The 24,852-nt window shown below is 43.0% G+C and overlaps 1 protein-coding gene across 4 annotated transcripts in view; it reads left to right on the plus strand.

Annotated features, from left to right (window-relative positions):
• ccser2b (coiled-coil serine-rich protein 2b) overlaps positions 1 to 18,559 on the plus strand; it is a 61,791-nt gene extending 43,232 nt beyond the window's left edge. For 2 of the 4 annotated variants that reach the window (XM_058406087.1, XM_058406088.1), the window contains exons 8-10: positions 2,193 to 2,279; positions 3,221 to 3,322; positions 10,943 to 18,559. In XM_058406087.1, the coding sequence (XP_058262070.1) occupies positions 2,193 to 2,279; positions 3,221 to 3,322; positions 10,943 to 11,638 (885 nt within the window). In that variant the 3' untranslated portion in view covers positions 11,639 to 18,559. Of the gene's footprint in view, positions 1 to 2,192; positions 2,280 to 3,220; positions 3,323 to 6,967; positions 7,062 to 8,164; positions 8,205 to 10,942 lie in introns of all 4 variants that reach the window. The other 2 variants (XM_058406089.1, XM_058406090.1) reach the window with 2 other exon arrangements.
• The last annotated feature ends 6,293 nt before the right edge of the window (positions 18,560 to 24,852 follow it).

Consider the following 24,852-nt stretch of genomic DNA (forward strand, 5'->3'; position numbering starts at 1 on the left):
ATTAAAGCACAGTAACACGCATGCTAACACTTTAAAGCACACTAACACGCTAATCCACACTAAACTAGCACTATGGAAGGGAATCTTTCTATTTTCCATTTTGTTCTGCTCCTCTCTCGTTCCTCTTCTTTCCCCCGCAGTGTGTATTCCTCCTGCTCTCGTGTCTGCAGCTCAGTGTTGAATGTTTGACGCAGTGACACAGTCAGGGAAGTGAGATTAGAGGAAAAAGTTGGAGTATCACATGATTGTAGTGGCTTCAGAGTGAAATGCATTCAGCAGAGTCCTCAACGAATGCTGCTGATGAAGAGCGGAGCTGGAATGTAGAAGAACTGTGTCACATCACCTCCATCTCACCGCACACTTCACTACCACGCCGAGTTACTGCTACATCTGCAGCAAACAACATTTTTTTGTGTTTTATTATTATTATTATTATTATATTAATTCTTCATTACTACACATCTGATTATTTTAGATTACTGTGTTAGCGAGTGCACAGAACGGTGTGATGATGATGATGATGATGAAAGGAGTGACCTCTTTCTCTCCCAGACTGGAGATTCATGCAGCCAATCAGTGACGTTATAGTGGTCATGTGATCACAGAGTCAAATGTGCCTGATTTGCGCTGATATCTTTCACACAGGCGATATCAGTGAAGGTGCAGATGAAACACAGTCCTGGATGTAATGACTGTGAAGGTGGATTATTGTTTTTTATTCTCAAAAATATCACTGGAAGACGAGAGAGAGTGAGAGAGAGAGAGAGAGAGAAAACGTTACATTTTTATCTCATTTTATGCAACTTAGGGTTAAGGGCCTTGCTCAGGGGCCCAGCTGTGGCTGCTTGATGGACCTGGGATTTGAACTCAACAACGTTCTGACCAGTAGTTCCAACACCTTAACCACTAGGATACCACATCGCATCTCACAACTCATCTCCACTCATCAGACTCGGATTACAGTACAAGTTACACAAGCTGGCAGAGTTTTTTGGTGTGAATAAAAACATCACAGCTTCAAACACCGACTGCGCTTTCACACCTGTTAGTCAGCGACTCGCCTGAATCAGAGTATGAGTAAATTTAATTCTTTTGATTTATTTGCTTTTGGGTTTGGTCTCACATTGCACATAATTAAACAATAAAGCAAAATAAATATTACCTGAGGTGTGTTTAAGACTAAAAATGTAAAAAATAATATAGAGGTCTCCAACCTTTTTCCCCTCTGAGAGCTGTTTGACAAAATGAAGGTGCTCTTACTATATTATTGCACGGGGGTCAGCACTGGGCACCCTGACTGGTCTGCGGCTGTGCAGCCCCATACATGACAAACTGTGATGCACTGTGTATTCTGACACCTTTCTATCAGAACCAACATTAACCTCTTCAGCAATTTGAGCAACAGTAGCTTGTCTGTTGGATCGGATCACACGGGCCAGCCTTTACTCCCCACATGTATCAGTGAGCCTTGGCCGCCTATGACCCTGTCACTGTTCCTTCCTTGGACCACTTTTTAGATAGATACTGACCACTGCAGACCAGGAACACCCCAAAATAGCTGCAGTTTTGGAGATGCTCTGATCCAGTTGTCTAGCCATCACAATCTGGCCCTTGTAAAACTTGCTCAATCCTTACTCTTGTCCATTTTTCCTGCTTCTAACACATCAACTTTGAGGACAAAATGTTCACTTGCTGCCTAATATATCCCACCCACTAACAGATGCCATGATGAGGAGATCATCAGTGTTATTCACTTCACCTGTCACTGCTCATAATGTTATGGCTGATCGGTGTACAGTGTGATTGATTGGGATGAAATTTAAACAGGTTTATTGAGTTAATTTGATTTGATCAATTTTGTACAAATTCTATGAAACATTAGGCGAGCTACTCAGAAGTGGGTCATACTGGTAGCATGCGAGCGATGTGTTGGAGACCCCTGTCATAATACAACTCTTTCATTCCTTGCTGTACAGAGATGGGAGAAGTTAAAAAAAACTAATCCAGAGTTAAGTTCAGCACACCACGTGTTTGATTCATTTCCTGCAGTGAGTCGATTCAGAACAGAGTCACTTTCTCACTAACACTGGTTGACTCAGTATTAAACCATTTCTGATCAATGCACACTGGTACAGGAGGAGATCTGTTTGTGTGTGTGTGTGTGTGTTCTGATCATCTCATTGATGTTCCAGGTGGATGAGCTGTTGAAAGAGGTACAGAAGTTAAGAGAAGAACTTCGAGGGAAAGACGTCCTGATTTCTAAACTCACTCAACAGCTGGTACTTAGCTTCATTTCTCACAATTCCAATGAACGAGCAAACTCCTAAACATGAGTTATTTACTTCATTGTGTACTTAAGTGCGTATTTCTGACATGAGGATAATGCAGGTGCAGCACAATGTGCATGGTTCAACCTCCTGATGATGATAATTCATTTCACTGAAACACATGAGATCTGACTGTACTGCATGTGAGTGTACAGATGAGGGGGTGAGAGAGGACAAAGTAAAGGACTAAAGTGCCGCTGCATCACTCTGTAGCCAGAGATAAAGTAAGGGCTAAATCCCTCTGCAACACTATCAGCACGGCTTTGTGGGTAAAGAAGAAAATCGTTAACTGAAGTGAACGTGAAGGAAGATGTGTGTGTGTGTGTGTGTGTTGGGGAATTGGGGGGTGTGAGGGTGTGTGTGTGGGGGCGTTTGTTTAACCCCCAATGTCTCTTTCTCTCTCTCTCTCTCTCTCTCTCTCTCTCTCTCTCTCTCTCCCTCCCTTGCCCACCTCCCCTGAGCATGTCTGTGATGATCTCTCTGTTCACTGCATCCCCACCGTTTCTGCTCGACTGCTGCTGTTTTTCATGTTAGGGTTAATTTGTCTTCTTGAACTGCTGTTATTTTTTGGGAAATAAGTGTGTGTTCTCCAAAATCCTCACTGCTGCTGCCAGCTATTAGAGCAGCATGTATACACACACACACACACACACTCAAATCTCCATGTGTAACTATAACATGTCCCCAAGTCTTTTATTCGTCCTACAGCTATTAGCCAACAGTTACAATTTTTTATAGATATATTTATGATCATGTTTCCTATCCATTTGTAGTTAGATTTAAATTGAAGTTTGTTTTTAATGTTTAAATGTTTATAGCATTACCTATGACTGTTGCAATGTGCTGACACTGGAGACTCCTTCCCTCAGTGTTTTCTTTATCTGGTTGAACAGTCAGCTCCTGTTGAGGTGACACCGTGCATCTGCCAGCAGGGGGAGCTACAGAGACCAGAGCGTCAGGACAAGAGCACTCAGACCCCATGGAGAGCACAGACTGTGAGTACACTATTCATAAACCCTCCTCACTTCCCTCAGGGAGACATTTCAATCTGCACATGGAATATGAAACATTTTGGTCAGTCGTTTTTCATATTTGCTTCTATAACTATATTTCTTTTTTCTCATTTTCTTCAATTTATCTTTCTTAAAAATCTGTGTGTATTTTTAAAATTCTTAATATATATTCAAAACCAAATATCTGAGTTTGTAGATGAGCTGCTTCATGACATTTGGCCTGATTTAAAGGACAAATTGTTGATTATATGTTTCATAACAGCACATGATGAAGTTCAGTTCAATACATTTTAAATGTAAATTTATATTTAAGTCAGAGATGATGTTGAGGAAAATCTCCCTGAGATAATATGAAGAAGGAACCTTGAGAGGACAGTCGGACATCGGTGCTGGACTTCCGCACTTTAAATCAAATCACTGAAGAAACATGCTTTTAAGCTTTAAGAGCAGATTTGTTTTTGAGACATGTCCCAGTTTTAGAAGAAAAAAAAAAAAACATTCCACAAACATTTCCATTCTTCGTGTTCTTCTTATCTAGACGCTTGGTGGAGTCTGGAGTTTTTATTATCACCTGATACTCTTCTAATAATTCTCTTGTGTCTGAGAGCCCCATCTCCTTCTCCTCTTAAAGACGGTTCTGCACTGTGTCAGTATCAGATAAAGAACTCATCTCAGCAATAACACAGAAAGGTGATTTGAGGACACAGTTGTCCATCGGTGTGTTCTGAGACTGCAGCGCTGAAGATGAGCGATCTGCTCTGTGTCTCAGAGCAGACAAGTGGTGTTTAATCACAGAATTACACAGCAACATCAAGGCCAGGTTTCTCTCTCTCTCTCTCACTGTTCTATATATTCATCTTCTGCTGCAGAAGAAGAAAGGCATTATGCTAGGCTGAGGTGAGAGAGTGGGTGAAATTGCTTTTTTTTTTTACATCCCACTGTTTATCCTCAGCTATATGAGCTAATAATGGAGAGAGAGAGAGAGAGAGAGAGAGATGAAGAGCGAGTCTAAAGCTACTAAAGGAGGTAATTGCCAACTACATCAACGAAAATGTACAGCAAAATAAATACCGAACTCGATATGTGTTCTATAAACAGTAGCTCCCAGTGTTTCTGAGATAGACTCCAGATCCACCTTGATCCAGGATAAAGCGCTTACTGGAGATTTTACTGGATTAAATACAGTGAAAATCAACTGCATTACACATTTATTGTAAAACTAAATTATAAGTTAAGCTGCATGTTTTCTTTAGTTAACGATTTCCTTCATTACCCACATCTCATCTGTACACTCTGATCACACACATCATCCTTCACATCTCCAAAACTCCACATCTCAAAATCTCCAAATCTCCAAAACTTCACATCTCCAATACTTCACATCTCTAAATCTCTAAATCTACACATCTCCAACTCTACACATCACCAAATCCACACATTTCCAAATCTCAAACTTTCCCAAATCTCCACATCTCCACAACTACACATCTCCTAGACTCCACATCTCCAAATCTCCACATCTTCTAAACTCCACATCTCCTAAACACTACATTTCCAAATCTCCACATCCTCCAGCAACCAGCACATTAGCACCAGAATCACTTGACCACATCACACACATGCAGATTTTATGTCTTTCAGTTTGTACACCCTGATAATTAGGGCTCCACAATTAACTGCTATTTTTAAATGCTCTTCTTTTTGGAAGCTTCGATTCTGCACTAAAATCCCAACTTGGAAGAATTTCTCACAGGTGCAGCATCAACAGCCGTCACACAACATGACCCAAATTAAACACCTGCATGATGAGAGATCGTGAGTGAGGACCAAGCGATCAATATCACTGAGCTAACGGGCCATTTCACACACACATACACACACACACACAGGAGAGGATTAATAAAGGCAATTGAACAGATTGGTCTTTCAGGTCACATGAAAACACTGGCACTAAAATAAATCTACTCCACTGCCTGAACTCTGCCGGTGTGTCAGACTGAGTATTGAGATGGAGCTGAAATACAGCACTGTGTATAGATATTCACCCACCTTGAACTTTTCCACATTTTATATAGTGTTTACAACCTGAACTGGAATCTGCTTCATTTAATATTTTTAAAAAATATAATGCAAACAATAATTCATCAAGACATTTGTTGCTTCCATAATATACACTATGTTGCCAAACGTTTTGGGACACTTGGGTTTTTCAGGGTTTGGTCCCTTAGTTCCAGTGAAAGGAACTCTTAATGCTTCAGCATACCAAGACATTTTGGACAATTTTATGCTCCCAACTTTGTGGGAACAGTTTGGAGATGGGAACATTCCTGTTCCAACATGACTGCACACCAGTACACAAAGCAAGGTCCATAAAGACATGGATGAGAGAGTTTGGGGTGGGGGAACTTGACTGTCCTGATTTCAACCTGATAGAACACCTTTGGGATGAATTAGAGTGGACAATGCCAGTCAGACCAAAACTAGGACATCTGCTTTTACATGGACATGAATGTAATATGGAGTTGTCCCACCCTTTGCAGCTATAACAGCTTCAGCTCTTCTGGGAAGGCTTTTTCATAAGGTTTAGGAGTGTGTTTATGCGAATTTTTGACCATTGCTCTAGAAGTGCATTTGTGAGGTCAGACACCGATGCTGGACGAGAAGGTCTAGCGCACAGTCTCCACTCTAATTCATCCCAAAGGTTGAGGTCAGGACTCTGTGAAGTTCCTCCACACCAGACTCTGTCATCCATGTCTTTATGGACCTTGCTTTGTCCACTGGTGTACAGTCATATTGGAACAGGAAGGGGTCATCCCCAAACTGTTCCCACAAAGTTGGGAGCATGAAATTGTCCAAAATGTCTTGGTACGCTGAAGCATCAAAGGAAAACTGAAAAACAACACCTGAATTCAATGATTTGGAGGGGTGTCCCAAAACTTTTGGCAATATTGTGTAGTAAAAGGTTCATTTTGGTGTCATTTGAGCAGATAACCTTTCTCCATGTTCTCCACTCTTTCATATGAATTATTATTATTATTAAGTAATGCCTTCTTTTTAGTCACTGTAGAGAAAGTTCAGGCCCATGGAAAATGAACCATAACTAATTTGGGGAATCTTATGGAAGTGTTACGTTCTAAGAATGAGTTATAGTTTGTTATAGTTTCTATAGTAACAGCTAATTCACAGGGACTCATACAGCAGAAATTCCACATAAACGTGTGTGATTGTTAATATGATTGTTCTAAAAGGAGATGTTTATTTATTTAAGATGTGTGGAAGGTGTCAGTGCTTAGTATCAGTCAGAGGTAAAGCTGGAACTTAGTTTTCCCACATCTTCAGCACAGAGGAGTTTACACTTCTTTGCGGTTTCTCAGGAACATGACAAGCTGAGATTTTTTTTTTGTCTTAAGTTATATAAGAGAGAGAATAAAGAAAGACTGGTGAGGGAAACACTGTTTATAGCTGCTATAACCGAAGTGACAACAGGAAGTAATACATTTGACTGGAGAAAGCAGACCCTGTGAGAGGTGTGTGTGTGTGTGTGTGTGTGTGAAAGAGAGAGATAGACAGAGATAGAGAGAGAGAGAGATAGTGGGTCAGTAGGTATCTCTCTGTATCTTTGTACAGGATATTCTTCCTCTTCCTCCTCCTCCCCCTCTCTCTCCAAGGCGGATGCAGCAGGGGACTGGCCGTGTGTGTGTCCCGCTCCACCACAAACGGAGTGAGTCTGTCTCAAACCCTCTCACCAAACTGCCCCTGCATCTGCCCCGTTCCTAAAATACCCCCCCCACATGCCTGCGTCACCCTGTGGATCATCCTGTGTCCACTCGCACACACGACCACGCCTGCCTGCTCCCTCTCTTCCTCTCATGCCTTTCCACCTTTCCGTGTATCTCTTGGTGTGTCATGGTCTCAGCTCCGTGTGAGGACACACACATCTGATTATACTGCAGTGATGATGATTTTACTTTTATTTTATTCTCATGCTCACTGAGACACATTACCTCCTCCTCTCTAGCTTCTCTTCTCTACCTCTCTCTCTCTCTCTCCCTCTCTCTCCCTCACAATTACACAGCTGGATCAGTCCTAAACCTTTCATTATCACCTGTGATCAGACCTGATTTGTCAGGAAATAAGCAAATCTTTTATCATCTCTCACCAGATTTTACTGGCAAAAATGCCAGCCATGACAGCTTTTATAAAATACTGATTGGAGAAATGAATAAAATCTCACATCCTCCTCCTCTGTCCAATACTAGATTAAAGATTAACATGCTGTGAGACAGAAGGAGCTGATACACACACACACACACACACACACACACAGATTTATTATAAATTGTGTGTGTCTTCATGTGTAAGAGACAGACAGCAGTAGCATGGACACACATTAAAATGATTTCAAGACGTGTACGATTCTTACTGTGAGGATTGAACAGTGTTCCCTATGGCCAAATACACTCTCACACACACACATGCTGTTGCATACACACATTATCTCAGTGTGCTAGATCTTCCCACACACTCCATTGGAGCTCTGAGGTGATGTAAGCGGCTGGTTAAACTCGGCCTCTTTCTCTCCATCTGTTTTGATGCTTGTTTGTGTTTTACGCGCTGGCATGAAGTGCATGAAGCCTCTGGCTCTGTGAGCGATGCTGAGCCCTGCTAAATACTAAGGTTTTGATGTGTGTGTGCGTGTGTGTGTGTGTGCGTGTGTGTGTGTGTGTGTGTGCGTGTGTGTGCGTGCGTGTGTGTGTGTGAGACTGACGGAGTTTTCCTCTCCTTGTCTCTCCCTCTGCCTCTCCCACATTGCCCCTGGCTCAGGAGTGGAGGAGTTAGTGCATTACTTCACAGATACAGCGTGGTACAGTACTTTACTCTAAAATACCCACTCCCTCATCCCACTTATCTGTCTCTCTCTCTATCTGTCTGTCAATTTGTCTGTCTCTCTTTCCTAGTCTCAATGTCTGTTTCTCTTTCCCAGTCTCAATGTCTGTCTCTCTCTCCCAGTCTCAATGTCTGTCTCTCTCTCCCAGTCTCAATGTCTGTCTCTCTTTCTCAGTCTCAATGTCTGTCTCTCTTTCTCAGTCTCAATGTCTGTCTCTCTCTCCCAGTCTCAATGTCTGTCTCTCTCTCCCAGTCTCAATGTCTGTCTCTCTCTCTCTCTCTCTCGCTCATTCTCTCTCAGTCTGTGCCTTGTCTTTCTTGTACTCTCACGTTTTTTAATCCTGACACCAACACTCTAACACTAATGCTCCGAGTATCAGGAGATGGTGAGATTTGTGTATTAATATTGATTCTTGATATCTAAGAGCTAAAAATATCCATGATAATTGCAAAGAGTAAAACTGCAATTTCTCTGGAAGTTCCCTTTTAACCCACACTAAGCAGGATTGTCTGGGCGAATTTTATTAATTTCATGTCCTGTTCACACGCATTATATTATTATCTAGGGTTATTCAAGTGAAGTGTATTGTAACAATGGTCAGCGAAGAGATGTTCAGATCTAACGCTTGTTAGAGAGTTAATGGTTCTACCTGAGAGACGTTCTGTTCTCACCCCAGTGCCCTCATGTCATTTCTCTGTGTATTAACGATGAGGGCAGTGTGATAAGCTCTGTGTCTCATGCATGACCTCGACGGAACATGACCGTCACGTTAAAATCCTTTCTGCTCAAGCTTTATTCATGCATCAGTGCCTCGGTCCAGACGTGAACAGGGACTCGATGCTGCGTTTGTATTCTTATTCTAATTATTATTTAAATTGTGAGTGGAAATTTCCAGAGAGACTGTGCTTCATTATTCAGATGTTTTCACAGTCAGTTTGTATAGCATTGAATTAAATGGAGATTCGGAGGCAGTCACCCTGCGTGCCTGTCAGGTGGGTGTGGCTCTGAATATCCCCGATGGATGATTTGTTATATTTGGAGTTCTGGATATTGAGGCAGGTCGAATGTTGTCTTTTTGAATACTCGCTTCCTTCTATGTGCCGTTTCCCCTTTTATGGCTTTTTTGTGCATCCTTCCAAGTTGTCTTCATGCTTTTATGTCATCTCTCTCTCACTCTCTCTCTCTCTCTCTCTCTCTCTCTCACTCTCTCTTTCTCTCTCGTGTGTGTCACAGTTTGTCCACTTCTGGGTCCTAAACCCTGACAATACATCATAAATTATTTACAAAGTGCCACTATGAGGTCGTTGCCTCTTCTTTGCCTCTTCTTTCCTCAAAGTGAAAGCTTTCTGTGAAGAGTCTCACTGTGGGTCACACTGTGCCGTGTGGACAACCGCTTTCGTCCCTCTCTGACTTTTTGAATTTGTGGCTATAAATAGAAATGTATTTTGTAAGGTCCTAGCCTTAGTCCAGAGGCAAATATTGACAGGTGGAGAGGGAGGTGAGAGCAATCGATGCAGCGTGCATCCTGAAAGTACTACCATGTTGATTATCATGAAGAAAAAAGGAGGCAATACCAGCAGGTGGTGCTGTGAGCCAGAAAATTTCACTTCTCGTTGTTAGTGAGCTCAGTCTGCTCCGTCTGGCCTCCTGCAACTTGGGAGCTTGAAGCCAGAAACCTCAGCCTGACTTGTCCACCAGTCCAGTAAGATCTCAATATGATAACATTCAGCTCAGTTCCATTTCATGCTCTAATATCTCCCAGTGTAGTCGAGAGTGAAACGGGGTCAGTTTGGACATCAAGCGGATCTTAAAGAAAGGCTGTGTGAAAGCAGAACCCACATCAAAAGCTCCACTCCACAATAGCACCCAGAGAGCCGTCCACTACCGACGAGAGCATCACACAGAATAATTCTCTTTGAGGCACTCATGACAGACGGACTCATGCCAGTGTATGTGGTCTGCTCCTGACTACTGCTTGTGTAATCCTTGTATAAGTGGCTCTGTTCATGGCACCAGCCTTCTTTCTGGCTTTCTCTCACCCCTCTGTTGATTTGCTCGGTCTGTGAACCTGTCAAAATTGAAACTCGCTGCCTTATTCTTAACGTGCCAGCTGAAGAGGTGGGCTGATGTGCTGAACGCTGCGTGCAGAGCTTTGATTGTGACCTCGTAGCCTTGTGTGGAAGCCACATCACTACTAATAATTGCAGCGCTGTTGAGTTTTCCTCAGCCCTGCCAACATCGCTCAAGGGAAGTCATTTTGTGGACGGTTCTTCTTCTTAAAAGTTTCACTGAAGTTGAAAGTAGCATTTTAGAGCTTTTTGTTTGAGCCTCTTGGTGCTGTAGGCACAAATAATTTGTTGTTTCATATTTGGGGACAAACGTCGCAACAAACGTCCCACAGCCCAGGAGCAATCTGAGGTGTGGTGCCTCAGGCTAGGCTAGCGTAACAAACATGCCAGAGTTATGCTTCTTACTTAACCTCTTTGCTAAGGTAATGTTTAGATTAGACTCGGGTGGGGTTTATCTTTATCTTTGGAAAATAGATTCTTTCACCACACATTCTGTCTTAAAGATACAGGGACTTAAACATAAAAACACCTTTTTTTGTTTTTATATCCTGGAATATGCAGTGGCACAATTGACCTGTTAGAAAATCACTTATTTATAATAATTGTTTTTTTTTTTTGGTTTTTTTTTTTTTTTACCTCTTTTAGCCTCAGATACTACAGCCTTCCCAGCCCTCAGCCAGCGAGCACAACAAGTTGGAAAGAGCATCACGCCCAGCCCGCTCAGAGGCCCGCAGTGACCGCATGGACGGCCAGCCTGGTGATGGTCCACTGAAGCCCCAGGCCTGCACTGTAGTTTTCCCCGTTTCTGCCACCAGTAATGCCACGCTTCCCTCATCTGTGTCCACGGCTGCGCCTGCTGTTAGTGCCGCTGCTGCCTCTTTATCCTCCAGCACTCTGAACTCAGATAATCTAATCCTCCTCCTAAATACCCGTCTCCGAATGGATGAGTCACGCAGCCCCAGGGCTCACGTCAGTAACTACGTCCAGCTGAGGAGGACGAATCAAGAACCCGGTGACCATCACACATTCAGCAGAGACAGGAAAGCACCTGTTCCCATGAAATCCAGAGGAGGCGAGCAGGTCGGCTTAGGACGAGGAGTGCGAGGTGCATTTGGTGCTCACCTGGGTTTCAGTGGTCCGTCCAGGACCAGACATCTGCCCCCTCCATCCCGTGGCCTACCCTGCATCAGCTTAGCATCACAGTCCAGTCTAATCCCATCAACACTCAGCTCGGGCATCCGAACGATCTCGGCTCCTAGAGACGAGGAGATCAGCTCCATCCGTTCTCAAGATGCGTCCAACGCCTGTAACTCTCGCCTCCCTAAGCCAAAGAGCCATTAACCCTTCCCCATTGCTCCGCTCTGCTTCTCCTCCTCTGTCTTCTTGTTCTCCTCCTCTTCCTCTACAGCGCTGCTCAGGGCATCAGGCTCCACACTCCACGTGCTCCCCTCAGCCAGGTTACCAGCTCTGAAAGGCTGCTGATCTCTGAGCTTGTATTTATTTTATCAAACAGTACCCGAAGTGTTTGATCTGCCCAGGCTTTAAACTTAAAACACACAGTTCAGGGCAGATCTCTGTGTTCTCAGTGCATTAGCAGTTCACCAGAAAAAACTACTGATGTAAAGTAAAAAAATAATAATAATAAATATAAAAGTCACTAACAGAGAGATCAAAAATTCAAATCCCGGTGATGTGGAGAGTGTAAATGGCTGTGCTGTGTGAATAGGAGGGGCTTTTACTCTATCACCTGCCAATCACAATAACACTATCATCTGTATTGTGCTGTAGTGAGCTGATGTAGGGCAGATAGCACTTTCCTCTGAGTGATGAAACAGATTCCCCCCCCAAAAAAAAGCCTGTTCAGTCCCATTGTCTGTCCCCGGTGAAATCTGAACACACTCTTACAAGCCTTGGGTAAAAATCCTCTCTATTCAGTGCATTATATTTTTGAAAGGCTATCGACAATCCCTTCATTGCCTTTAAATCCTCACAATGCTAATAAATTTAAATTGGAGTGAACATTTGACCTGAGCGCTCCATTCTGACCATCAGAAACAAGATAATAACGACAATCTATAAGAGCTTAATATTTTCCATATTACTAAACACTAAAAGCGTCGTCATAAACCTGCTGACCGATCGAACAGCTGGTAGTTTGATGGGCTTTTTTTTTGTCTATTTCTTTTAATTAAACTGACAGTGAGCTCCTTGTGTAGTTGTGTAGATGTCCGTTCTGTTAGAGCTGTGTGAACTCGTCCCATGTTGCCCTTTAAAAAGAACAGCATACGTTTTTCCTGTTTTGATCACATGCGCCCGTTCCTCCGAGGCGAGGAGGACAGAGACACGCTGCGATCTGTTACTGTAATAAGTACCTGATAAGTAAATCAGCGCAGTACTTTTCTAGTCCCCCGACAGTGATGTTCACTCTTTTTCGGTTTCGAGTGAGTGTGTTCACTCTCTGTTGCTTTTCAATCTACTCAGTGGTGCACATGATCTACCCCAACATGTCCACCGTCTTCATCAAAACACGACAAAGTTTCCCCTGATCTGCAGGAGAGATTATTCCAAATGGAAAGAGTTGATGTCAGTAGAGCTGAGTAACACAAAGTGGACACAAAGTCCTGCTATTTTCTGAGCTTCCTAAAGATCCTCCCTCATTGTGTGAGAGGGTGTGTGTGAGAGGGTGAGGGTAAGTGTGTATGTTAGAGGGTAAGTGTGTGTGTTAGAGGGTGAGTGTGTATGTGAGAGGGTGAGTGTGTATGTGAGAGGGTGTGTGTGAGAGGGTGAGGGTAAGTGTGTATGTTAGAGGGTAAGTGTGTATGTTAGAGGGTGAGTGTGTATGTGAGAGGGTGAGTGTGTGTGTGTAAGGGCGAGTGTGTATGTGAGAGGGTGAGTGTGTGTGTGAGCGTGGTTGAGTGTGTGTAAGGGCGAGTGTGTATGTGAGAGGATGAGTGTGTATGTGAGAGGGTGAGTGTGTGTGTAAGGGCGAGTGTGTATGTGGGAGGGTGAGTGTGTATGTGAGAGGGTGAGTGTGTGTGTAAGAGCGAGTGTGTATGTGAGAGGGTGAGTGTGTGTGTAAGGGTGAGTGTGTGTGAGAGTGGTTGAGTGTGTAAGGGCGAGTGTGTGTGTAAGGGCGAGTGTGTGTGAGAGGGTGAGTGTGTGTGTAAGGGTGAGTGTGTGTGTGAGGGTGAGTGTGTGTGTAAGGGCGAGTGTGTATGTGGGAGGGTGAGTGTGTATGTGTAAGGGCGAGTGTGTATGTGGGAGGGTGAGTGTGTGTGTGAGGGTGAGTGTGTATGTGAGAGGGTGAGTGTGTGTGTGAGGGTGAGTGTGTATGTGGGAGGGTGAGTGTGTGTGTGAGGGTGAGTGTGTATGTGGGAGGGTGAGTGTGTATGTGAGAGGGTGAGTGTGTGTGTAAGAGCGAGTGTGTATGTGAGAGGGTGAGTGTGTATGTGAGAGGGTGAGTGTGTGTGTGAGGGTGAGTGTGTATGTGTAAGGGCGAGTGTGTATGTGGGAGGGTGAGTGTGTATGTGGGAGGGTGAGTGTGTATGTGGGAGGGTGAGTGTGTATGTGTAAGGGCGAGTGTGTATGTGGGAGGGTGAGTGTGTGTGTGAGGGTGAGTGTGTATGTGAGAGGGTGAGTGTGTGTGTGAGGGTGAGTGTGTATGTGGGAGGGTGAGTGTGTGTGTGAGGGTGAGTGTGTATGTGGGAGGGTGAGTGTGTATGTGAGAGGGTGAGTGTGTGTGTAAGGGCGAGTGTGTATGTGAGAGGGTGAGTGTGAGTGTGAGGGTGAGTGTGTATGTGTAAGGGCGAGTGTGTATGTGGGAGGGTGAGTGTGTATGTGTAAGGGCGAGTGTGTATGTGGGAGGGCGAGTGTGTATGTGTAAGGGCGAGTGTGTATGTGGGAGGGTGAGTGTGTGTGTGAGGGTGAGTGTGTATGTGAGAGGGTGAGTGTGTGTGTGAGGGTGAGTGTGTATGTGGGAGGGTGAGTGTGTGTGTGAGGGTGAGTGTGTATGTGGGAGGGTGAGTGTGTATGTGAGAGGGTGAGTGTGTGTGTAAGGGCGAGTGTGTATGTGGGAGGGTGAGTGTGTGTGTGAGGGTGAGTGTGTATGTGTAAGGGTGAGTGTGTATGTGAGAGGGTGAGTGTGTGTGTAAGGGCGAGTGTGTATGTGGGAGGGTGAGTGTGTATGTGAGAGGGTGAGTGTGTGTGTAAGGGCGAGTGTGTATGTGGGAGGGTGAGTGTGTATGTGTAAGGGTGAGTGTGTATGTGAGAGGGTGAGTGTGTGTGTAAGGGCGAGTGTGTATGTGGGAGGGTGAGTGTGTATGTGTAAGGGCGAGTGTGTATGTGGGAGGGTGAGTGTGTATGTGAGAGGGTGAGTGTGTGTGTAAGAGCGAGTGTGTATGTGGGAGGGTGAGTGTGTGTGTGAGGGTGAGTGTGTATGTGTAAGGGCGAGTGTGTATGTGAGAGGGCGAGTGTGTATGTGGGAGGGCGAGTGTGTATGTGGGAGGGTGAGTGTGTATGTGGGAGGGTGAGTGTGTATGTGGGAGGGTGAGTGTGTGTGTAAGGGCGAGTGTGTATGTGGGAGGGTGAGTGTGTGTGTGAGGGTGAGTGTGTATGTGTAAGGGTGAGTGTGTATGTGGGAGGGTGAGTGTGTGTGTGTAAGGGCGGGTATGTATGTGGGGGGGTGAGTGTGTATGTTAGAAGGTGACTGTGTGAGAGTGGGTGAGTGTGTATGTGAGAGGATGAGTGTATCTGAGGGTGAGTGTGTGTGTGAGGGTGAGTGTGTGTGTGTATGTGGGAGGGCGAGTGTGTATGTGGGAGGGTGAGTGTGTATGTGGGAGGGTGAGTGTGTGTGTAAGGGCGAGTGTGTATGTGGGAGCGTGAGTGTGTGTGTGAGGGTGAGTGTGTATGTGTAAGGGTGAGTGTGTGTGTGAGGGTGAGTGTGTATGTGGGAGGGTGTGTGTGTGTGTTAGAAGGTGACTGTGTGAGAGTGGGTGAGTGTGTATGTGAGAGGATGAGTGTATCTGAGGGTGAGTGTGTGTGTGAGGGTAAGGGTAAGTGTGTGAGGTTGTGTGTGTGTGTGTGTGTGTGTGAGATGGTGTTGCAGTCAGTCAGTCAAACCCTGAGGGTCAGCCTGGAATAGACCACACCCAGGATTATAGCTAAGTTTCATCATGAATAAGACTATATTCTGACTGGATTATGAATAAGAGCTGCAGGAGTGATGTGCAGTGACGCTTACACAAAGCCGTGCTCGCAAAAAATGAATTACTATCCCTTCATCTTTACAAGCTTTATATAATACACTAAACATATAATCTGCTCCTGTAGCTCAGTGACGTTAGTGTAATGATTCATTTATTAGAAAATGTCTTACACATGCAACACACACACACACATAATACACACAACTACCAAGCGTTCTATGCAAGATTTTATTTAGTTGAGCTTCCTGGAGTACTTCACAATGTTATGAGTGTGTTATTTATACACCACAGCAACACACACACACACACAGCTTATTCATTAATGTAACTATAACAGATAAAAAAGTGTTCTTTGACAAATTGTGATCTGATTCTATGACATGGCTTTTCATTTCTTCTCTCACTTAAAAACGCTTCTGTAGTAGATGAGAGTCTGAATCCGGCGTCTGACCTCCAACATCTGAGGACGAAACGCAGTTCAGATGAACACCAGCTGTGGTGTGTGTTAGCTCAGTGAGGAGCACTCATGATTTTTTTCTAATGACTGAAACTCAGGAGTACAGAGACGCCTCTCAGTGTGCTTCAGCGAGCGCAGATTAAATCCTCTCATCCTGCTGTGGGAGAACCCCACGTCCAAAACACTGCACTACACTGCTGTCCCCCACACACACACACACACACACACACACACACACACTCAGAATCTCCTTCCAGAGCGAGGACTTGACGTTCTACTCTATCTTAATGAGGTGAAGTGGCCTGAAGTGTGTGTAGATGGTGTATGCTGATCTAAGTGGAAGAAAATGAGCTCCCCGTGAGAACACACGTTAAAACGCACACACACACACACACGATAAACATAAACACAACAAACAAACAAGCGTAACTGCTTTATGGAAGCACTTCAGCACTGAAAGGGAAGAGCTTTCTTGAACTGAATCGAATGAATGTTGATTTATAATTTTTTTTAAACTGCTGTGTAGTGTTTGTTAGGCTTCGGTACTCAGATTAGATCCTGGTTTGCCATTCTGTGGTTGTGAAATAATTTTTCACTTTCCTCACACCATGCTGCTGTTTAATTCTCGATTCGGAAGGTGTCGATGCATTTTCTCGGAATTTATCTTAATGCACTTGTTGTAAAACGTCATGGTCGTCATAGTAACGGCTCATCCGCAGGGACGTCTACAGCGCACACTCCACCGAGGAGAAAAAGCGTGACGTCGTCGATATTTTAATGGTCCAGACGTCTCTGCGTGTTAGGAGTCACTTTGTATCGGTCAGAGGTGAAGCTGGAACTTTTAAGTTCTTCCGGAGGAGTTTACACTTCTTTGTAACGGTTTCTCAGTAACATGAGATTCATTTCGTCTTATTAAGTTGAAAGAGAGAGAATAAAGAGAGACTGCTGAGGGAAACACTGTTTATAGCTGCTATCACAGAAGCGACATTTTGCCGACTTTCCAGAACATGAAATGTACCTACAAATGGATATAAAAAAAAGAGAGCGTATTTTGTGTTATTTAATAAATTCAAAACATTTGCCTTGGTATAAGAGGAATAAAGCACTAAGCAATGTGTGTTTTTTTTTTTTTTTTTTTTACACATGCTTTTCCTGGTTTGACATTTTCATGATTTAGGGAAAAAAAAAATCTTTACCACTCGACTGATCGCTTAACTGGTGATGTTTTGTTTCGGCTTCTGCTTTAGACGGTTTCCTGTAATTAAAACCGTTGCTCGGGAACTTTTCTAACGCTGTTCCTGTTTAGACTCTGTGTTTCACAGCTAACCCATGAGGTTTTATTAGTCTCTAATTTATTATTTGCAGCTTAATATCTTTATTCTACACCCACAATGGAGCTATGTTGGCTATAGTATCTATAGTAGCTACAGCTATGCTATAGACATGTGGGTGGAGCCTTAAGTTTGGTGTGTGTGTGTATGTATGTATGTATATATATATATATATATATATATATATATATATATATATATATATATATATATATATATATATATATATATATATATATATATATATATATATGTATGTATGTATGTATGTATGTATGTATGTATGTATACACACACGTACAGAGGCGACCACAGGTGAGCTGCATTTCCTCAGATGCATAATAAAAACCCCCAGAACATATCCCGTACTCTCCGTGTCTCCTCGTGTCTGATGTAAATGCTTACAGACGTGAGAGCGGCAGTAAGGACCTTGCTGTAGAACCTCGTAGTCTCACGTCGGATTAACCTTCATAATACTGCATCTATCACTCGCTATATAACGTGACCTTATGGTATACGTGACTGTATTGTCTGATGTCATTCACTAATAACTACAAATATCAGCAAATCACACAAATAAACAAAAAAAAAAAAACAATAACTACAAAAAGATCTGTCAGTATTTATGTTCTCTGTTCTGGTCTGTTCTCTAACAGCATGTAATGGACCCATCGTTCTTCTGTGCGACACGTAGCAGGATGCTGTAAGATTTCGGAGCCGCTTTTATTAAAGGCTCCAATGAAAGATTCGTAAAGTTTAAGAGATCGTGAGAGTCGTAGAAGCTGCATGTTTTTCATTTCTGGCTCGAAATCTGCTTTTTTTTCTTCTTCTTCTTCTCCTGGCTGCAATCTCTTCACCTCATGTGACTGTTAATGTTTGTTCTTAAAAAGCTCAGTGGTCAATATTTCATCATCAGCAACAAGTCCCCTTTTCAAGTGTATTGATTTGCTTTACTTTAATTGAATCTTTCTTTTTTTTTTTTTTCTGTTTACACACTGGAACTTAAATTTGTGCAATAAGAGAACAGATCATGCAAACGATAAATATTTGCACTGTAATGTAAGATGTGTAATTTTGCTTAATTTATTAAATGTTAATTATGACTCCGTGTCAGTGTACGGATTGAGGGAAGATCTGGGAAGAGAGCGGTACTTTATGTACTCACGCACAGGGAGATGGAAGAGAAACAAAGCTGTTTTTTGTTTTTGTTTTTTTGTTTTTTGCCTCTGTCCTGATCCCTGCTCTTCAATAAAGACAGAACCGAAACATACAGCTTCAGTCTGGCTCTTATTTGTGCACACACCTGCAAGAGCGTGTGTATGTGTGTGTGTGCATGAGTGAGTGCGTGTGATTGTGTATGAGTGTGTGTGTGGGTGTGTGTGAGTGCGTTTGTGATTGTGTGTATGTGTGTGATTGTGTATGTGTGTGCAAGTGTGTGACAGTGTGTGTGATTGTGCATGAGTGCAAGCGTGCGTGTGTGTGTGTGTGACTCCACACTGCTGATCCTGTTTGTGCTGCAGGTTCAGGTTTCTAATGAAAGGATCACCTGCATGAGTTCCCTCCATCCACATAAACCCATTAACGCCCATTTAGATGGTTGCTATTGGTAACCGAGTATTTCTTCCTTTTTCCATCGAAATTAACAGGCAAATTCATTTCCTTCCTCTTTCTAAAGTGTTTTGTCAGTGATATGGCCTGTCCACCGTGGGCTTGCAGGATCAGTGTGACACTGTAGAGGAGCAAAGAACCGGACGGCTGGACGCTGTAATTGGATGCTGCTAGAATTTAATCTCTGCTTCTGATTTAGCTTTAAGGATGAAACATTTTCTCCTGTTTTCACTTACATTTTTTTTTAAGTATTCATTTAGTGAAAGATGCACATCTCCAGCTAAAGTCTCATGAAGGATTGGAACAATTAAGTCTGGCAACAAAACACTTAAGTGTATTGGGTCATTCCACTGTGACTTTTTTAAATGTCAGTTTTGTTGAACATTTGAAGATTGGGAAAATCCTAGGTATATTATAACACCGAAGAAACGCCAGTGGCATGGGACTCACATGGAAAACCTTCTCATGAGTCACAAAGTCACCACAGAATAATATAAAAGTAGGATATTTGACAGAAATACTGCTGTCATACAGCCAACGTTTCTCTAGAAACCTCTCCCCAGGTTCTTGTTAGACGTGCACTCGTTGTAAATGGCAGGATATCGTGGAGGTTATCAGCCACTGTTAAAAAGATACCTTCGGTGTCTGGTGTGGTCAGCAGTCCTAAAGTGGAGTTAGTACCTCACACGGCAACCCCTTGTGGCATTAGACAGCAGCTGAAGGGTTAAATGAGTGTGTCTTCAGAAGGCAAACCTCAAGACCTCTATGAAGATTAGAACTTGTAAAGTAATTTGGCTCTCAAGAGCAGGAACCAAATGTAGAATCAGTCAGATACTGTCCATTTCTGATCAAGAAAATATGATGGGAAGATTTTGATCTGTGGATCTGAAAGCAGCAATTTTGTAAGGATCTGACATTGATGAGGTCAGCCCTGAGAAGGCTGTATCTCTGTAATACTGTCATCAGGATGCAGCGATTTAATGTAGTTGCTGCTCAGTAGAATTGTTTTTGGCTGTAAAGCATTCAAAACCAATCTGGTGGGGTGACTGGTAGCTCAGTGGTTAAGGTGTTAGACTTTTGATCAGAAGGTTGTGAGCTGGTCCCCTGAACAAGGTCCTTAACCCTTAAATGCTAATTTATATATACACCGATCAGGCATAACATTATGAGCAGTGACAGGTGAAGTGAATAACACTGATGCTCTTCTCATCATGGCACCTGTTAGTGGGTGGGATATATTAGGCAGCAAGTGAACATTTTGTCCTCAAAGCTGATGTGTTAGAAGCAGGAATAAAAGGGCAAGTGTAAGGATTTGAGCGAGTTTGACGAAGGGCCAGATTGTGATGGCTAGACGACTGGATCAGAGCATCTACAAAACTGCAGCTCTTGTGCGGTGTTCCTGGTCTGCAGTGGTCAGTATCTATCAAAAGTGGTCCAAGGAAGGAACAGTGGTGAACTGGCGACAGGGTCATGGGTGGCCAAGGGTCACTGATGCATGTGGGGAACGAAGGCTGGCCCGTGTGATCCGATCCAACAGACGAGCTACTGTTGCTCACATTGCTGAAGAAGTTAATGCTGGTTCTGATAGAATGGTGTCAGAATACACAGTGCATAGCAGCTTGTTGCGTTTTGGCAGCAAAAGGGGGACCAACACAATATTAGGCATAATTTGGTCATAATGTTATGCCTGGTCAGTGTATATATAAAAAAAAAAAAAAAGAGAGAGATAAACACGCTCTGGATAAGGATGCCAAATGCCATAAATGTAAATAAGACACTCTTTCAGGCAAGTCCCTACTAGAACCTTCGTAGTTCTGTGCTCAGGTGCTGCACATACACTGTTATTAAAAGTGTTAAGGGCAATCATGTGACCACAGCAAATGCTCATGATCTAAAATGCTACCTAAAGCTTGTGCCACAAAGCCCAGGTATGATATAAGCATTAATCCAAAGCCTCCTTTTAAGCTTTTGATAAAATCTTTGTACCGTGGTACAGGGAATTCTCTCATGAAACAACCTCCTGGAACCAAATCTGCCAGCTAGTGCGCCATGTGGTCATCCCTGTGGACAGAACAAGGAATGTCTGCTTTATAAGACAGTCAGTGCCATGACATCAAACATAGTGATCATTCCTGGGGACTCTTCATGAGTGTGTCTTGCTGTACGGCTTGTTAGCTGAAGCTGGATATTAGCTGAAGCAGCTAAACTGAGAGCAGGGAAACTACTTTAGCAGTATGCAACCACTGGCCATTGCACTGTTCAGCATGTGGCATGTGAAGCTTTAGAGGTGAAAACATGCTGGGATATCTGTATCACAAGGATGATAAAAGCTGTAGGCTGTAGCTTGGAGATATTTGCAGTCTGGATGGGAATGATGCTTAACAGTGCTAGCAAGCTCCTGAGGATCCCCACTCATACTGGTAGATAGAGTTCTGAATGGATTTCAAAATAGGGCACACATATACAGCAGAGATGATAAGAGCACCTGCAGGAGTGTTTAAGGGAGAAACCTGACAAAAAAGCAGAAACACACATGGACTATTAGAGAACATGAAACACCACACGTTACATGTGTTTCACATCTGCACTACTACGTTTAATTTAACATAAGAATTTAGCTCATGGGAACAATAATATCTATCTATCTATCTATCTATCTATCTATCTATCTATCTATCTATCTATCTATCTATCTATCTATCTATCTATCTATCTATCTATCTATCTATCTATCTATCTATCAATCACCTGGGGAACCCTGGAGCTGTGAGGAGACAACCCTTTTACAGCAAAAAATGTTTTCAAGGGAAACAAACATGACCATAGTTTCAGTGGGGGTCCTATAAATTACAGGAAGCATGTTTTCCTACATAACCTTCAAGTAATTCACAGTACACTCTCCTGTCTTACCACATTCTCTTACCTCGGACCTGGAGGAAGAGACAGGAGATTCGAACCCCAGTCAACCATTGATGAACTATCCTAAATGGCACCAGCAGCACAGAGACCTGTGCAATTCTCCACCAGGTAACACACACTAGGCTACAGCAGTGTAAGCAGTAGCACCTGTCCTGAGTACCTATAGTATGTGAAGTCAATCCACTGGTTCCTAAAACACCCCTTTACACTTTGCTGAGTTTCAAGAAAAACCATGCTAAAATGATTAAACATCTGATATCAATCAATAAAATGCATGAAATCCACAGTATAATGGAGGTACGCAAATTATCACTTCAGATCTTATCATTGCTTGTGTTTTCTTTTACATAATTTCTATACTTCTGCTTTTATGTCTGTACTTTAATTCTTCTCAAAACTCAATAGCCTCGAGCTCAATACATCCACTTCCTGTACGTGAGTAAATGCACCTACTTCAGCACTTCTGAAAGTCTGGACTCTGGATCGGATCCGGACCCAGAGAGTATTCAATCTGGACCCGCCTCCATTTTGTATTTCCAGAGCACTAATTGTGTGTAAGGGATTAAAAGTTGTTGATTTCCTACTTTGATAAACGCATGTTAAACTTGTAAATCAATTTTTTTCTGCCTTTATGGAGATGGTCCGAAATAAAAGCGAAGGCGAGATATTATAAGTTTTTCTGCGTGACGTTGTAGTCATGACATCCAGTGAGCGTATGATGTTTGAGGTAATCGGGCGACACGTGCTTGGATGGGTGAGGATGCCAGTTTCCAGGAAGAGAAAATTTGATGAAGAAAATAGAGTTTTCAAAGATGACTGGGCAGAGAGGTATGTGTTCATTTCGCCCCAATCCAGCATGAAGCCGATCTTTTGATTTGTAACGAGACAGTTGGAGTTGTGAAGAGTGGAAATTTCAAATGCCACTATGAAACAAAACACAGGCATTTTTCAAAGGCAATATCCAGAAAATACAGAGGTAGGGACAGCAACACTATGACAGCTAAAGTCTTTGTTTGAATCAACAAATAAGTTCACACAACAAGAAACAGCTACAGAAGCAGCTTTCTGAGTGGCCTGGGTACTAGGCAAAAACAAGAAGCCTTTCTCTGATGCAGAGATAGTTAAGGAGAGTTTAGTGGAGATAGCAGAGGCTTTGTTTGAGGGAAAGGAGATGGCAGAAAAATTCCACTATTCAATGACACTTGAACCAGGAGGACAGAGGTATTTGCCCATGACTTAGTTAAGCAGTTAACTGATGATATCAAAGCCACTTTTGTACTTGTTATTAATGTATTTTAAATGAAAAAGGCACTTTATGTTTTCAAAAAACCTATAACCAGTTGTTCAAGACCTTTGACACTGATGAAAATTCAGATTTGGACCTTTAAATGTAGACCCCTGACCTGCTTCCTCCACAGGAAATCCCTTAAAATGTGGCCCTTTCTTGTCTTTTCCTTATCAGACCAAATTTTAATCTTAAATAAAGGTCGGGTTCTGGGGAACTGGGGGTTGTCCATGTGTCATGTTGAAATATTTATTAATTGATTTAACTAAAAGTAACCTAAATGCTGAAATATGTCACGTGACATTTCCCTAGATATTTGTTGAAAAGGTGGCACATTGTAAGGAACAATTCACTGCCAAACCTCCTGGTGGTCCAGCGGCAGGATCCCGCGCTCTCATTGCCGCAGCCCGGGTTCGATTCATAGGCAGGGCGCTAACCCAGCCACTGAAGAGTTAACTCTCAGTGCTGCTCCCAAGCCTGGATTAAATTGGAGGGTTGCGCCAGGAAGGGCATCCGTGTGAAACCTGTGCTAAATTGAAACCTGTGGACCAAATGGTCTGCTGTGGTGACTCCCACAGGGAGCAGCTAAAAGAAGACAATTCTTTGAGAAAATTCACTGCCAGACCACCAGAGGAGGTGCTGGCAGGTGGATTGCTACTCCTTGCTTAGCGTTATGTTCCCTGTTCTTAATTATCCCTAATGTATTGCCTTATTTATACCTGCCCTTTGTGTCTGTCCTTGTCAAGGTATTGTTTACTATCGCATCTGGTTCCTTGTGTTTCTGTCTCACCTTTGTCGTACCATTTTCATTAAATAAAACAAGGAAGGCTTTTAATCCTGCGCATGGGTCTGATTCATTACAGCTTTCAAACCGTGACACACATTAAAGCAAGGGGTTGTTTGACAAGATCCTTTTGTCACTCTTTTTGTGTGTTATATGCAGCTCAAGCTGTCTCACGCCTTAACAAGCCTCTATAAGGCTCAAGATATGAAGTCAGTATACGCCAGTAGCCCTGAGGAGCTCTTCACTCCAGCCTGCCTGTAACACCCTTATACCCTTATTACACCCCTTCCTCCCTCCCTCCCAATTATCAATCCCTGCCACGGCTCTGCATCCACTCTTATAGCTCTAATGCCTTCTCTGCTGCTGGTTGACAGATTTTGAGTTTGCGCGAGTGTCTTCTTTCTCATCTTTTGAGTGAAGAAGAACAAGAGATGGACAGAGCAACATCCAGCTGATCTGCTGCTCATACACATTGCATTTTGTGAGTATTGGACCCCAAAAAGTGAGGGCTCTTATGTAAAAGAGGTGTCATGCTCAGAGAAACTTACAAGTGGGTTTTCTTTCACTTGTGACTCGAAATGTGTGTCCAAACCTATATCACCAGTCACATTTAATTGTTATACATTAAAGAAGGAAATATCACACGAGTTCATTATATTTTGCACATTTCACTCTGCTTATATGAATCGGTGTGTGTGAGAGTGTGCGAATTCCCTGGGTCTAATGAGAAGACTGTGACATGAGTCACACTGCAGTGTATCAAAGCAGACAGATGTATTTGAACTCCATCTCATCTCCACACTGAACTGACTTAAATAACTAGCAAAAGGCTGGATTTATTAAGGTTCACATAGCAAGCGTGTGTCGAGGCATGAGATGTTCATTTCTGGTTTAGCAAAACAAAGCCTTTAAATATACGACAATAAATAGCTATAAATATTACAAATCATGCATTCGTGCTAAATAT

Source organism: Hemibagrus wyckioides, linkage group LG13 (assembly GCF_019097595.1).
Source record: "Hemibagrus wyckioides isolate EC202008001 linkage group LG13, SWU_Hwy_1.0, whole genome shotgun sequence".
Lineage (NCBI taxonomy): Eukaryota > Metazoa > Chordata > Actinopteri > Siluriformes > Bagridae > Hemibagrus > Hemibagrus wyckioides.